Here is a 13710-nt window from a genome sequence, read left to right on the forward strand (position 1 = left end):
CAGGAAATCCAAACAGCGGCTCCAAACCTCCATCTCAACCTGCTGAACCTTGCTGACCCGAGTACTTTGTCTTCCTGGAGGACCAAACCATTTCCTTTGTGTAGTGGGCTGGAGTTAAATTGTAAGTAGATTTCTGGGCCGCCTCCAAACTCCCCGTCCACCGGCACAGTCCAGGATATCAGAGGATGTGAGACAGACAAACGGCCGTTTGTGGGCTCTTAACACTGACCTCGACTTGAGACGTGACTTGTGCCTTTGCCCTCTCCTCTGTTTTGAAGCCAGAAGGAAACCGGGGGTTACTGGCAGTTCAAGCATGATAAGCATCTCTGGATGGAGAAGTTCACATGGAGGAAAGGTTACGTGAAGTTGAAGAAAAGAAACCTCATTAGAGGATTAAGGAAGGGGAAAGAAGGCAGACAAAAGCCTCTCCTTCAAAAAGAGACTGGAAGTGGAAACATGCAGTGAAATGTAAAATCACTTTACAGCAGACCCTTAATAAGTCTGACATTTTCCTCACACTTAAAAATGGTAACAAAATATCAAAAGTTCCCTTTTCGGAGTCATTTTTGCATATATTATTCATTTCTATTGTTTTATATGGTGTAATTTAAAACCTAACAAAGTAACCCTGTGAAATATTTTTCATAGAATGTGTGCTTGTGTAATTTTTCTTTAAAATAAATGCCTCTAGGCTTAATATATAGTTGATTTTTTTTTCTTACAAATGCATGTATAGGACAATAGGCAAATGTAATAATCCTTATGCATGCAATGCCCCAATTTTGGCTTGAAATGTTTATTCTGACGTTTGTTTTAAGTGGCCGAAAGGAAGTGCAAAATTGGGATCAATGCATTTCTCTCACAATGGTTGGACAAGGCACTTTATAAAATAGAAGCCAACTACCTGTTTTCCCATAACTACGAAACAATGTTTTCCAAATCCTCCTTACCATCTCTTTCCTGCTATTGTTGAGAACTGGCAGTCATGCAAATACCAGTTTGGAAAGCCTTTTTATATATTGCACTCACTTGATTGTCACGATGAATGCTGGTGGTTCAAAAGTTAAGTGTTGGTTAACCTGATTCTCACACTTAGTTGCCTGGAGATGCTCTGTGTACATCTGAGCAGTAAAAAAACAACAACCTCATAATAGAAAGCTTGTTTTTGATTGGTTCACTCATATTCATCTGTAAAACCAACAACTGTCAAGGGTTCAAATTTGACCTCTGGCCTCATTGTAAGGTTCTTTATCAAAAATTGCTGTAACCTAGCATATGTAAATATAGGCAAAAGATGACAAACTTTCATTCAGGTCTGTGCATTTCAATTTTTTATTACGCTATCAGTGCAAATAAACACCAAAGACAGAACATAAGAAAACCAAAAGGCTCCAGTAATCACAGGATTATATGAAAACAAGGTTTTTTTAGTTATTCACAATGCAGAGCCACAACATTGCAGATTGTCTCTAAATTAAACAAAGCAATGTTGTTTTTAGTTTTTTTCTTTCTTTCTTTCTTTTTTTTTTTTAACCGGGAACAAACAAAACCATTCAGGAAAAAATATGCACATATTTCCGCAGGTTTAAACAGTCAAGGACTGCATTTACAGACAATTATGGTTTAAGTACCCATCTCTCCATGATAAAAACATCTATTTTAAGACTTGACATTTCCCCATAACACAGGGACTCCCCATGCGTGTGCATGCTACAGGCAGCAAAGAGCCTCGGACAGAGCAGTAGATGTGAACAAAGATTATCGTTAGCACAACATAGACATGCAGAAAAGTGTCATCCTCCAGTACCCATATTTACATTATTACAGTTTTCTTATGTACAACGCAAGACGTTAAAAACTATTTTTTCTTTCTCTTGAACAATACAAAATAGTTATCTTGAAAGCAATATTTACATAAATGTATCTAATCATTGTCAAAACATATGAATCATACAGAAAATGTGGAATAAAATTTGTAATTGTTTTTTTTTTTTTGTTGTTGTTGGATAATGTTTAAGACTCAAGTGATGGTCCTGTAAAAAAAAAAAAAAAAAAAAAAAAAAGATGCAAATAAAGTGGACATAAAAAATAAAAAGAATCAGACTGAATTCAAATCCCTTCTCATAGTAGAGTGTCTGATTTAAACAGTATCCATAAATATCATATTTACCCCTCATGGCTTTGGTGGACAAACTGTATCATCTCTTTCAATATTCAAATTCTTGTCAACACCTTAAATGTGTGAATGCTACATATAGGATTTTTAGAAGATACAAAACAACATATTATACGAAATTGTAAAAAGATACATTTCACTGGCTAAAAATATGACACTCAGGTTTTTTTTTTTTTTTTTTACGTCATGCCATTATCACCACATAACAGCTATAGTTTCATTCCTGATGAAAAATAAAGCATTCTAAATCTAACTAAGCTACGATTATAGAACATTCCAGTAAATGTTGTTGCCTTGTTATAACGTGAAAACCCTCTTGACCTCAGCTAGCTTTACAAGAAAGATACCTGATAGATTGCACTGACATTCCTTTAAATTCTGCTGTATGAAAATATACTTTATAACTGGACTTTTCAATGCACAAATCTAATATTGTGCTCAGACAGTACAATTTTCTTTGCCTCAATAAAACGAAAAGGGTCCTGATTTGGCTGTAGATAAATATAGTGTGAAATTAGCAGTAACATTTCTGGATTCATCAATAATACATATAATAGGATGTTCTTCAGTTGTGGAAAAAGGAAAAGCTTTTTGTGGTGGACATTTTACATTGTGCTGGACAAAGCAGTTAGCTTAGCATATATACTAAAGAAAAAAAACCCATTCCAATATGTGTATACAAAATAATTATATCATGGAGAATCACCTTCAATAAAAAAAAATAACACATCAAACAAATGGACAATACGCCAAAGTTTTAAACTGAATTACCATGTCCCATGGTTACATTTATTCAGGTTCTGTTTTTAAATGAAGATAAAAAAAACAGATATTATAGTCAAATGACCATACGCACAGTTCTTCAGCTTCTCTCAATCTTTGATAGTTCATGTCTACCAATTTTCCATAGAGCCGTTTAGGCTCTCTTCTCTCTAGCTCGGAGTCTGTCTGTGGACAGGAGAGTTTATTCTGTGCTCATAGTCAATACACGACTCTACTTTGTCACCCATGACACAGTGGGCCGGCTCCACCTGATCCCGGATCTCAGGTCTGAGCTGACCGTTTCCCCGCTGAAGCATGTAGTAAAGAATCGGATTAGACCTGGTTAAAGGGGGCGAGTCTGTACTGGATCTCCCCTCCCTGCTAAAAATTTCTCCAGGAGACCCCTCAGGTTCTTTTTTAACAGGTTTAGGACTGGCTTTAGGAGATCCCTTAGCCCAAACTAGCGACCCCCCAGTGGTATCAACAGGTGCAGGTGCTGTTTTGGAATTTGTACTGCTAGAACAGGGGTACCACGGTAAGTACGATGACTCCTGAGGGAAACAAGACTGGGTTAAATTCCCATTGGCTGTACAGTTTGCCTGAGGGATGAAGGGACTTGGGGTCCCTCTGGGTTGGGATAGCTCTTTCAGACAGTTTTCTGACAGGAGGAGTTGCTTAAGAACATTGAAGCCTTGGCTTTCTCTGGAGAGAGGGGTTTTGCTCCTAGGAATCCCTACTAACTCTTCTTCTTTTGGTTTTGCCAGACCTCTAACATTAAATTCAGGTTTTCTAGACACCAGATTGTCACTAGTGGTATTTCGAGATGGCTGACAGAGTTCATTACTTAGGTGCTCTGCTAGCTCAATGCACAGTTTTCTCTTCTTGGGAACGGGGCTATGAAAATCCACTGGCTCCTCTTTTACAGAGTTCCCGAGGAGCCTGGTATATGGGTTTGAATGGTAGGTAGCATTCTGCTGTTTCAAAAGATGGCTGAGAAGTCCAAATTTAGCAGCTGTTTCTGTAGGAAATAGCTCAGATTTGATTGTACCCTGTGCTTCAGCAATAGGTGAGTGTTGTGATGATCGTCTCTGATTGTGCACCCCATCATCAGAGCTATCTGATGAGAGATTATCCTCTACTAGCTCAGTTTTGATCTTAAGTTGCGGAGAAGGTCCGTTTGAGCTGTCACAGTTGACAGAGCCCCTCTGAGGTTTCTCCAGTCCCCCTGAGGTTACTTCCAAGACTCTGTGCCCACTGGTTCTTTCCTTCTGGGAAGTTGTTCCCAAGAGAAGCTGCAGTACAGTGCGTTTCTCAAGAAGGTTTTCTATCTGTGTTGAGGCAGAGGGTGATTGCTCACATTTAGGAGCTGGGAGAGCAGAAGGGGAACCTCCATCTAGCATGGAGGCTCTGTTCCGCTTGTGTGGAAAGACAAGTTGATCCAAAAGTGCCTGAGGCTTGTCAAGCTCAAGTTCTGGGCTTTGCCTTCTGCTTGTCGGCTTGTGAAGGGGAGAGGGTGACAAGTTGTTTTTACCACTCTGGGCCAGATTTTGTAGTAGCTTGCTGGCACTGAAAGGAGGCTCCAGTGTCTTTTCACTTACGTGAGCTTTAGACTTACACAGATCTAAGGGACTGGACTGGGCATGGGGTGAGGGTAAGGAGTATGAAGGGGAGATCGAGCTGAAGGTAGCTGTTTGCCGGTTCAGAGGACTCTGCGTTCTGCTGTCCTCAGTTGTGCCAATCCTTTTACGTGGGCCTGCAGTAGAGCTGCTGATTAGTGTGTCAGATCGCAAACTAGGATTATCTGAACTTTTGTTTACCTTCTCGTTATTTTTGCGGTCCAGCAGTAACTGCATTAGAGTGACCTTATCATGGGATTTCACGTCTGGGCTGGTATCCAGATCTGTGGCCTCATGGACCTTTGGCACAGAAGGTTCCGGCTTCCAATTGTTTATGAGAGACTCTGTGAGCTTATCCACAGAGGGGGTTAAGGAAGAGCAGGCTTTGGATTTTTGGCTAGGTGCTCTGCTTTTCATGGAAAGGTCGATGGGGGAACAGCTGGAGAAGCTCTCAGCATCACTGCTGTCTTTGGTCAGGCTGTTATCCTGGCTGGAGTATTCGCTGTCAGAATGCAGGGAGGAGGCCCCACTCGGGAGGATACCATAGTCATCCTCCAGGTGTCCATTCCTGGTGAGCTGCTGCTGGGAGTTGTGATTGTTCAGAAGTAGAAGCAACAGGCTGCTGCAGTTTTGTGGTGGTCGACCATGTCTCTCTTTGGGGGGTCTCATGGAGGGTGAGGAAAGGGAAGGGATATTTTTGCTGGAGTTTACAGCTGGTGGGCGGAGTGTTCCGTTTTGAACATTTAAGGAGCTTAGCATGTCTGGGGCAGTTGTTGGCTGCCCCATGCTGGGAGGCCTTTTATCCTGCGTTTGTTGAGTAGCCATGGCTGCTAGCCTCTCGCTGGCTGATCTACTGGTTAATTGTGCTTTTATGGCCTGCTCTCTGGAGTACTGCTGTAGATGAGCCTCACTGGACAGCAACAAGGCCAGCTGACTGCAGGCGACACTGGGCTTGGGTGAAGGGGCTGGACTGGACCTAGTGCGTACCATGCTGACAACAGCCTTGAGTCGCTCAGTACAGGACATGGATTCAGAGCTCGTGGGCTGTGCAGAGCTTTGAGAAGAATGAGGAGAATCTGAGCTTCGGTTCTGGTTGCTCTGCCGACAGTAAGGCACTGTGTTATGGTTCTGTTGCTTGCTTTTCCTCATGAGGCTTTTTAGGTGGCCTGATGCCGTGCCGTAACTCTGGTAGGTTTCCTTATCAGCAGAAGCACTTACACTACTGTCCCCGTCGAGCAGTTTGTGGCTTTGAGAAATGTGCTGTGACAAGGCGACACTCTGCAGCCGAGAGCTGAAGGACTGCAGCAGAGAAGCCAGCAAGGTGCTCTCCCCCTGCTCCGAGCCATCCAGGCCTCCTTTGTAGTGCTCCTTTCTCTGTCCGTTCACTTCTGCTACAGTACCTGTTCGTTTCTGGCTGTCATCTTCACTCCATGCTCCTGAGCGAAGCAGCCTGGCTTTTTTAAGGTGCTGTGAGGCTGCACTAGGTGGGCTACTCTTGTCTTGTGAGGTGGGGCCATGGTTAGGGAGCTGAAACACCCTAGTCACTCTGTTGACATTCTCTTCATTGTTTTGGACAGGTTCTGACCTCTGTGTAACAGTGGCAGCAGGTCCAGTGGTGACCGGATGCATTAGCAAACCTTCCAGATATGTTAAAGCAGCAGAATCCTGGTGAGTTTCAGGGCCAGACTCCACCCCATGAGTCATGTTCAATAGTAGGATGCCCTGATGTGATGTTTTACAAGTAATGAAAATGTGTTAGTAAGATCTGTGCCATAAATGATGAGAGCAGAGAACTCCAACCGTGCTTTGAAATTTGGTCCTTTTCAGTCAAAGAGTTTTACATACAGGACCAGTGGGTATTTGTAATTTCAAGCCCGAAAACCCACCTGGCATCGCTGCGCATTCTATGAGTAAATCTGAACTGCTTTGAAATATGCTGTAAGCACAACCAGAGGAATGAGGAGGTTTACTTGTCCTGATGAACCAGAAGCTCTATATTTGGGAGATCCTCTGGGAGGAACCAAAAGCTCAGTGTTTTGCCTGTTTGCTCTTCTGATCTCAGACGTGGCCACACGGGAACCTACAGAACAAGAAAAGAAAACACTACATGAGTGACAGGTGTCAACATCCCAGCATCAACAAAATAACCACTGTAACTTTCTTTGAAGTCTCTGTCAAAACCAATCATCACAGAAGAACTAATTAAATTCGAACAAAATAAGAAAACTTCAGAGTGAACATAAACTTGTGTTTGACAATAGGAACTTAACTTTATAGGAACATTCTTGCAGCAACTGTCAGTCAAACTGCTCTGCCTCCCAACTTTTTCTTCAGAACCTTTCAGGACCTCTCTTTGTTTGTTCTCATGTGTAAAGAAGGTATTTTTATGTCCATTATTTGCTGAGCATTTAAGAGTTATCAGGTGAACCTCTTAAGGTTTTTTTTTTTAAACAGACAAAAGTTTCCTTAAAAGATAGATATTTGCTTAAACTTTGGTAGTAAGATGGACAACTTCTTGCCTGCTCTGCTTAAAGATGTCCACTTATATCACAAAAGTCACTCACAAAAGTCACTCACAAAATTCATCTGCAACATTTAAAAAGACTCCTTCACATGTGTGCAAATACCATATTACATTATGACAGAAAAATGTTGAAACTATTGTTAAATTCAGTCAAATAAGTTTTTCTTCTTTCTTAGAAACGACAGTCTCCCTGGCATAACTGGATTAAAGAAGTGAATACCCATTCAAAAACGGCTGTCAGCAGCCCTTCACGCTCAGGCCAGTAGTGGCTCAGCAGGGTTGGCAGGTGTAGAGGGGCACACATGGCACACCTGTCAGACCTCTCCTCCACAGAGTCATGGCATCAGATAACATGACAGCACCGCTGGCTGCTCGCTCGACAGGTCTGAACCCTGTCAGAACTGCTTCCATAAACACTCCTGACTTCGCACTGTCAGGGCCACCACCACAAAGGTTAATTAATACAGGATTCCAGCTCCCCTTAAGCAGTGCTCCGCTGCCAGAGAGCTTCTTACCCTCCATGTCCTGCCCCTTCAGCATCGGTTAAACATGTTACAGCGGTTTGCAGAGGAGTTAAGCTCGACCTTGAGCTGGGGATGCGGTTACAGCAATTCACCAGCATTCTCACGCCTGGAATATCCTGAATGTGCCGTAGCAACTTGAGATCCTCAAGTTGACGTGACAGGAAAACCCTGCAAGAATCAGCACAAGGTCACAAGCATTTAAATTTGATGCAAACTGCATTAAGTTGCAAAGGTCGGGTGCAACAGGTTACGACTGCAAGGACAGAAAATAGGAAAACTAATTCAATAACTAATTCAGTCTCAGTTACAGGATCAGCCTGGGCCACTGACCTAAATTTAACAACAAAGAGGACAACCTGCTAGAACGGGGCCATCGGACGTCTCGCGCTAATCTTAATGTGGCAGATTAAGATTAATTTCCCGCCAAAGGAGGTGCTGCTACCCTACAAATAAAAGTTCAAACTTGGGACAGGTGGATAAAGAAGATAAACAAGACAGGCTGAAAAACTGGACCATAAGAACAATGAAGTAAACACATCATTCAAGACAAATCAATACTGGGCTACAATCGGAACATGCTAGATTAGATCTCGCCAATGAAAACTAAAGGAAACCGTTAAGGGATCGTCAAGCCAAAAATTGTAATTCTGTTATCATTTACTCACCCTCATGTCACTTTAAACCTATATAACTTTCTTTCTTCTGAGTTTCAATCAAAGATTCCAGCAAATAAAGACTTGTATTTCACAAGACCTTATTTTGCGAGGAAGCAGGTATACATGGGACAGGAAATACAGATCTAAGGTGCGATCTCAAAGCATACCCTCCATTCGCCTTTCCCACACATGACCCTTTTGCACAAGAAATACAAAATATGTTTTCTCTCTCCCTCGCTCTCTTTTCCCCTCCGTCTCTCTCCCTCCAGCGGTCTGCAAGTGATTATCCATTATCTCTGACAATGTCAAACATTCACACCCAACAGCATTTTAAGTGATTTCACTAGCCAGTAGTGAAGGGAACAGCGGCAGACAGGAAGCTTTATCATGGCAGGGCGTCTTTCTTTGCTCTCCCAGACACCATGAGCAGGAAGGTCAAACCATCATCAGTGGCTGAAAGGCAATTTCCCTCGAGGAGCTGGACCCAAAAAAATGGCCTTAACTGTGAACGCTGGACTTCTTGACGCAAATGTCAGGGATTTGATGTCCAAAGCCAATCTGGCGATCCCAGCATTTGGGGTAGGATATTAATTGGAATTCAACACGTCCCACAAAGTACCCTATCAGAAAAAAAGGTTAACGAATGATCCCCATTATAAGGAACCATAATCCATTTGCACCATTTAAAATGCATGATTAAAAATAGGGTGAGCCGCAGGAACAGTGCTGCGAGTCAAGGTCAAGTATGTCTGAGTGTCAGTGCACGCAACAGCTGGAGACCATGCAAAGCTCTCCGTGTTAATAAAAAGTGACAACCCAGTCCTTGCTGTGCGTATCGCTAATATTTGACACCAGATTCGCTTCCCCGGCGTTAAAGGCAAGCCAAGGTTAAATAAATTGTAAAGGAAAGGGAGCTGTGTGAATCGCTTTCCATCATGTTATTGTAGGCAGCTGGTGTTCACTCAGATACGACGGACAGAGTTTGTAAATCCAATATGGCTTGAAAAAAAATGTAATAAGGGGAGCGACGTGCTACCTCAACAAACACGACTGAAACGTCCACGTCAGTGAACTTTTGCTCTTTTGAAGTAGAACGTAGAGCAAATAAACAGCCCCATGGAGCTCTGCAAACGGAGTCTGCTATAAATAAATGAAATAAAAAAAAAACGGCTAAGAAACAAAACACAAATGCCCTTTGACGGTGATCTTATTTAAAGAAACATGACCAGTTAGTAAACACTACAAATTAAACTTGTTGTTTCTTTAGAATTTTTAAATCAGTTGTAAAAATGGAGGGGGGGGGGCAGAAGTAAAAGAAACACAAAGACATCAAAAACAGACTTTGACGGAGCAGTTTACAAAAAGGGGTTGTAAATGTTTCAAAATAAAATATAAATTAATATGGTACATTAATACAATCAAAGGAATAAAATTCAAGTCGAAATTTTACATTGAATTACTTGGTTCCATTAAGTTCATACAATATAATCACACAAGGTCAGCATTTCCTACAGCTCATTAAATTCTGTTGCTCGGCTCACAAGGAACTCCAGTATTTTCATATTTATAAACTTCAGCATACAGCTAGAAATTACATTCAAAACAGAGCTTTTATTAATTTTCTTAATCGATTAAGTGCACTTAACCAATGAAAAGACAAAGCACCTGGGTTCCTCCTCTTGGCACATCATTCCAGCTGGCATAAATGTTGGCAGAACTTGCCAACGAAATGCCACCCGAGTACAATAACAGCATCTCATTCACTCTCCACTCTTATCACTGGGGCTGTAGAGCACACACACTCCTGCTACTCGCAGAAAACACTTTGACTCCACTTGCCAACTCCTCCATATCTACTCACCCGCTGTCTCCTTAATCACAACACAGGCAGTTCCAAATCGATCTTCCCCTGCTCCTCGCTGCTCCTATTACTACTACACCACAGATCCTGCTACACCTCTAAGCTTTGAATTGAATTGGCCATTCCCACAAGAAGATACACTGGAATTTGAATTGCAAATGCTAGGAAGTGGAATTTACAGAATTGCAATTCAAAGAAATGTTACAGCTAATGGCATGAAATGAAGGAAATAAAGGGTTCTTAAATTTTTTATTTTTTCATGATTTTTGTTTTAATTCATTCTATTCAAATTCAAACGTTGGTTCTAGTTTAAATTCGGATTTCATTTCTACTTCAAGTTGGAATACCATTTTGAATGGCATGTGGTGCATTCAGATTCATTCTTCAGCACTTTACAGGTGTTTAGCACAGATATGAATTCCCATGCTACTGCAGTATTACTCCAAAGGTCACCTAGACGGATGATTCAATTTAAAGCACACACAAACGCACAAACGATCCATTTCCCCTCCAAGAAAACACCTTAACAACTGCTAGAATCCGCCTCTTCTAGAAAGCCCTCAGGACTATAGCAGCAATCTTCACACTCTCTAGAACTACGTAAGACAACAGTGTCCCAACTATAAGCTTTGTTTAATTATGGCTAATGAGAGCGGCCCTCCGTTACGGAGGCGACGGGAGCACAGACAAAGCAGGCGTCTTCGCTGCAGATCTCAGGAGGCTCAGACAGGTGAAGTGTGGTAATCAATTTGCTCTACCGGCAGGACTCCTCAGCAGAATACTAATGAATCCCTCTCTCTCCAAACACACACGCACACACACAAATAATCCGCTCTCACGCATTCACTCAAACAAACATTTCAACTTTTTCCTTGGCTGGAGGGAATGAGAAAACAGCTGGGCTGATCACTGCTGCCCTCAAGGCTGTGTGGATACAGATTACACGGTCGTTCCACTCGACACTTTCAAAACAGCTACGGGGGAAACAAGGTGAAAGTCAAACCTGAAGTACAACCCCAGCTGCATGGCCGGGTTTGAACACAAACACACACACACACACACACACACACACGTGGACACATTTACAGCCAGGAATATACAAAACAGAAACCAAACACGCACCTGCAGCCACCACACACAGGTACAGATGCGCCCGAGGTAAACACCAAAGAAACACATGAGCAGTCACCCATATAAACACTCAAGGGGAAAGGTATGTCAGAGGAGAAAAACTATTTATCATAATTTGGGGGTGGAGAAGAATCTTTAAACCCCACCTCCCATACTCGCTCTCTATCTGCACACAAAAAAAATATATAAATAAAAGTTAAAAAATGATTTGTCATCAACACAAATTCAAATCCAGCTCATAGAATTTCCCTAATCCCATTCCCGCCATCACAGCCTGTCCTCTTTCCACAATCGAAACAATGAAAGTGATGAAATAAATAAAAAAAAAATAAATAAATAAAAATACATGCTGGTATAAATAAAGGCCCTTTGGAATACAATTATCATTCAATCCTGATGGACACATTTTTTTAATGTACACTTCCATTTAAAAGTAAACTTTTATTCAGCAAGGACACATTACATGATTCTTTTGAACTTTCAAATAATCTAGGAAAAACTCTATTCCACAAAATATATTATATAAGAATAACGATTTTCATCGTTAATAATAATACAAAATATTTCCATGCAAATAAGCATATTAGAATGATTTCTAAAGGATCTTGTGACACTTAAGACTGTTGAAAATTCAGCTTTGCTGTCACAGGAATAAATTGCAGTTTAAAATATATTTTAACAGAAAAAAAGTGCTTCAAATTTGTAATATTTCATACTGTATTTTTTATCAAATAAATGCAGTCTTAGTGAGCATAAGACACTTCTTTCAAAAACATTAAAAAGTATTTTATTTTAACAATTTTATACTAATCTGCTTTTACACTTTATCGATCTTTAATTTGCATTAATTTAATGGTTAATGTAAAATCATCAGGAAACAACGGGAAGATGCGGATGGGATCAGAAAATGCCCCAAGATTCAAACGTGGTTCACATGCGCACCAGAACTACTATCCAGCATGTCAAAGCATCCACTAACTGCTAGGCCACGGCTCTTTTATTGATATGACAATGAAACGGTGTAAGAAAATGACTGGCAGAAGAAGAAACAAGACGTGAAATGTTGACTTGATGTGTTGAGTGGAACTCAAAATCACATCACCACATAAGCCGTGGGGCTCAATGTTTGAGAGTATGTAACTAACAGCATGGCCATGGCTAGCCACTGTGCTGTTAGACCCCTCTGCTCTGTGGTCAACAGGGCAGCAGGACAGTAAACCCAACAGCACATTTTACATCAGCAGGAATAATTCACTTTTTACACATCCAGTATCATTAATCGCCTCTAACAAGAGGACACAACCTTACCTTGGCAGTTTCACACACAGCTGGAGAGTAGAAAAAGAAGCACACAGGAACACACAGGAAGCTGCCATCCTCTCCGAACTGATGTGTGAAGACAGCCAGGAGCTATAAAACTAGAGTGCAAACCTCAAAACAAATGAAGAGAAAAAACAGGCTGCCGCAGCACTGCTGATGTCTGCGCCCTTGACACACTGACACTGTCATGTGACACTCTGTCATCCACCACCTGGCAGAGCCCCACCCTCTCACTTCATCCTTCTGGTAACCCAACGGCATTGAACTATATCGCACCGCCCCCCCACACCAACGGAAGGTAGAGAGGGTCACCATGTCCTCATCTGTAATCTTCTGCCATTCTTCAGCAGCCCTGCTGGAGTCGGAGGCACCTGCCACAAGGGGAGAATGCCCAATTAGGCAGCTGTCATGCAAGGCTGAGGCTCCAGACTCATCCCTGTCGAACTGGAGAGCAGCTGTGGGTGCCAATTACAGCGAAACATTAACCGCTTCGGTTCCAGGAAACAGCAAGAGCCTGGGCAACACACAAGGATCAATAATTCCAGGTTTTGAGCCACTAGGCACTGGAACCTGATTACCGGCATGCCCCATTCATCCAGCACCAGACACCATCTTCTCCAACATCTCCAAAAATACACATGATGAACAGTTGATCCAATAATATATCAATATATAGAAGGGTCTAAAACAGTAATTTGCATAATTTAATACAAATTATTAGTACAAATTATTGGCAAACAAGTAAACACAATTTTTATGTTAAAAAAATCATATTATACACACATATACACACACACACACACACACACACACACACACACACACACACACACACACACACACACACACACATATATATATATATATATATATATATATATATATATATATATGTGTGTGTATAATATGATTTTTTAACATAAAAATTGTGTTTACTTGTTTGCCAATAATTTGTACTAATAATTTGTTGTACAATATTTTTACAAATTATATATATATAATCTTCTCAATTAAGGAACAAGCAGATCATCTAAATAAGGAATAACTCTGCTTTTCTTAGTGTGGCCAAAGCCATACCAGGAAAAATATTGACATGAAACATGCAACTGAACCAAAGTTTCACTTCCACACATGCTGCAG

At 41.3% G+C, this 13710-nt stretch overlaps 1 protein-coding gene across 4 annotated transcripts in view; it reads right to left on the reverse strand.

The window, feature by feature from the left end:
* Nucleotides 1-1313: 1313 nt before the first annotated feature.
* nrip1b (nuclear receptor interacting protein 1b) overlaps nucleotides 1314-13710 on the reverse strand; it is a 28015-nt gene continuing 15618 nt past the window's right edge. Inside the window, exons 2-4 of one of the 4 annotated variants that reach the window (XM_052567276.1) lie at nucleotides 7594-7770; nucleotides 7299-7508; nucleotides 1314-6634 (exon numbers count right to left, since the gene is read on the reverse strand). In XM_052567276.1, the coding sequence (XP_052423236.1) occupies nucleotides 3109-6258 (3150 nt within the window). In that variant the 5' untranslated portion in view covers nucleotides 6259-6634; nucleotides 7299-7508; nucleotides 7594-7770 and the 3' untranslated portion in view covers nucleotides 1314-3108. Of the gene's footprint in view, nucleotides 6635-7298; nucleotides 7771-12558; nucleotides 12845-13710 lie in introns of those variants that run through there. The other 3 variants (XM_052567275.1, XM_052567277.1, XM_052567274.1) reach the window with 3 other exon arrangements.

The sequence above is a fragment of the Carassius gibelio genome, chromosome B10, assembly GCF_023724105.1.
Source record: "Carassius gibelio isolate Cgi1373 ecotype wild population from Czech Republic chromosome B10, carGib1.2-hapl.c, whole genome shotgun sequence".
Classification (NCBI taxonomy): domain Eukaryota; kingdom Metazoa; phylum Chordata; class Actinopteri; order Cypriniformes; family Cyprinidae; genus Carassius; species Carassius gibelio.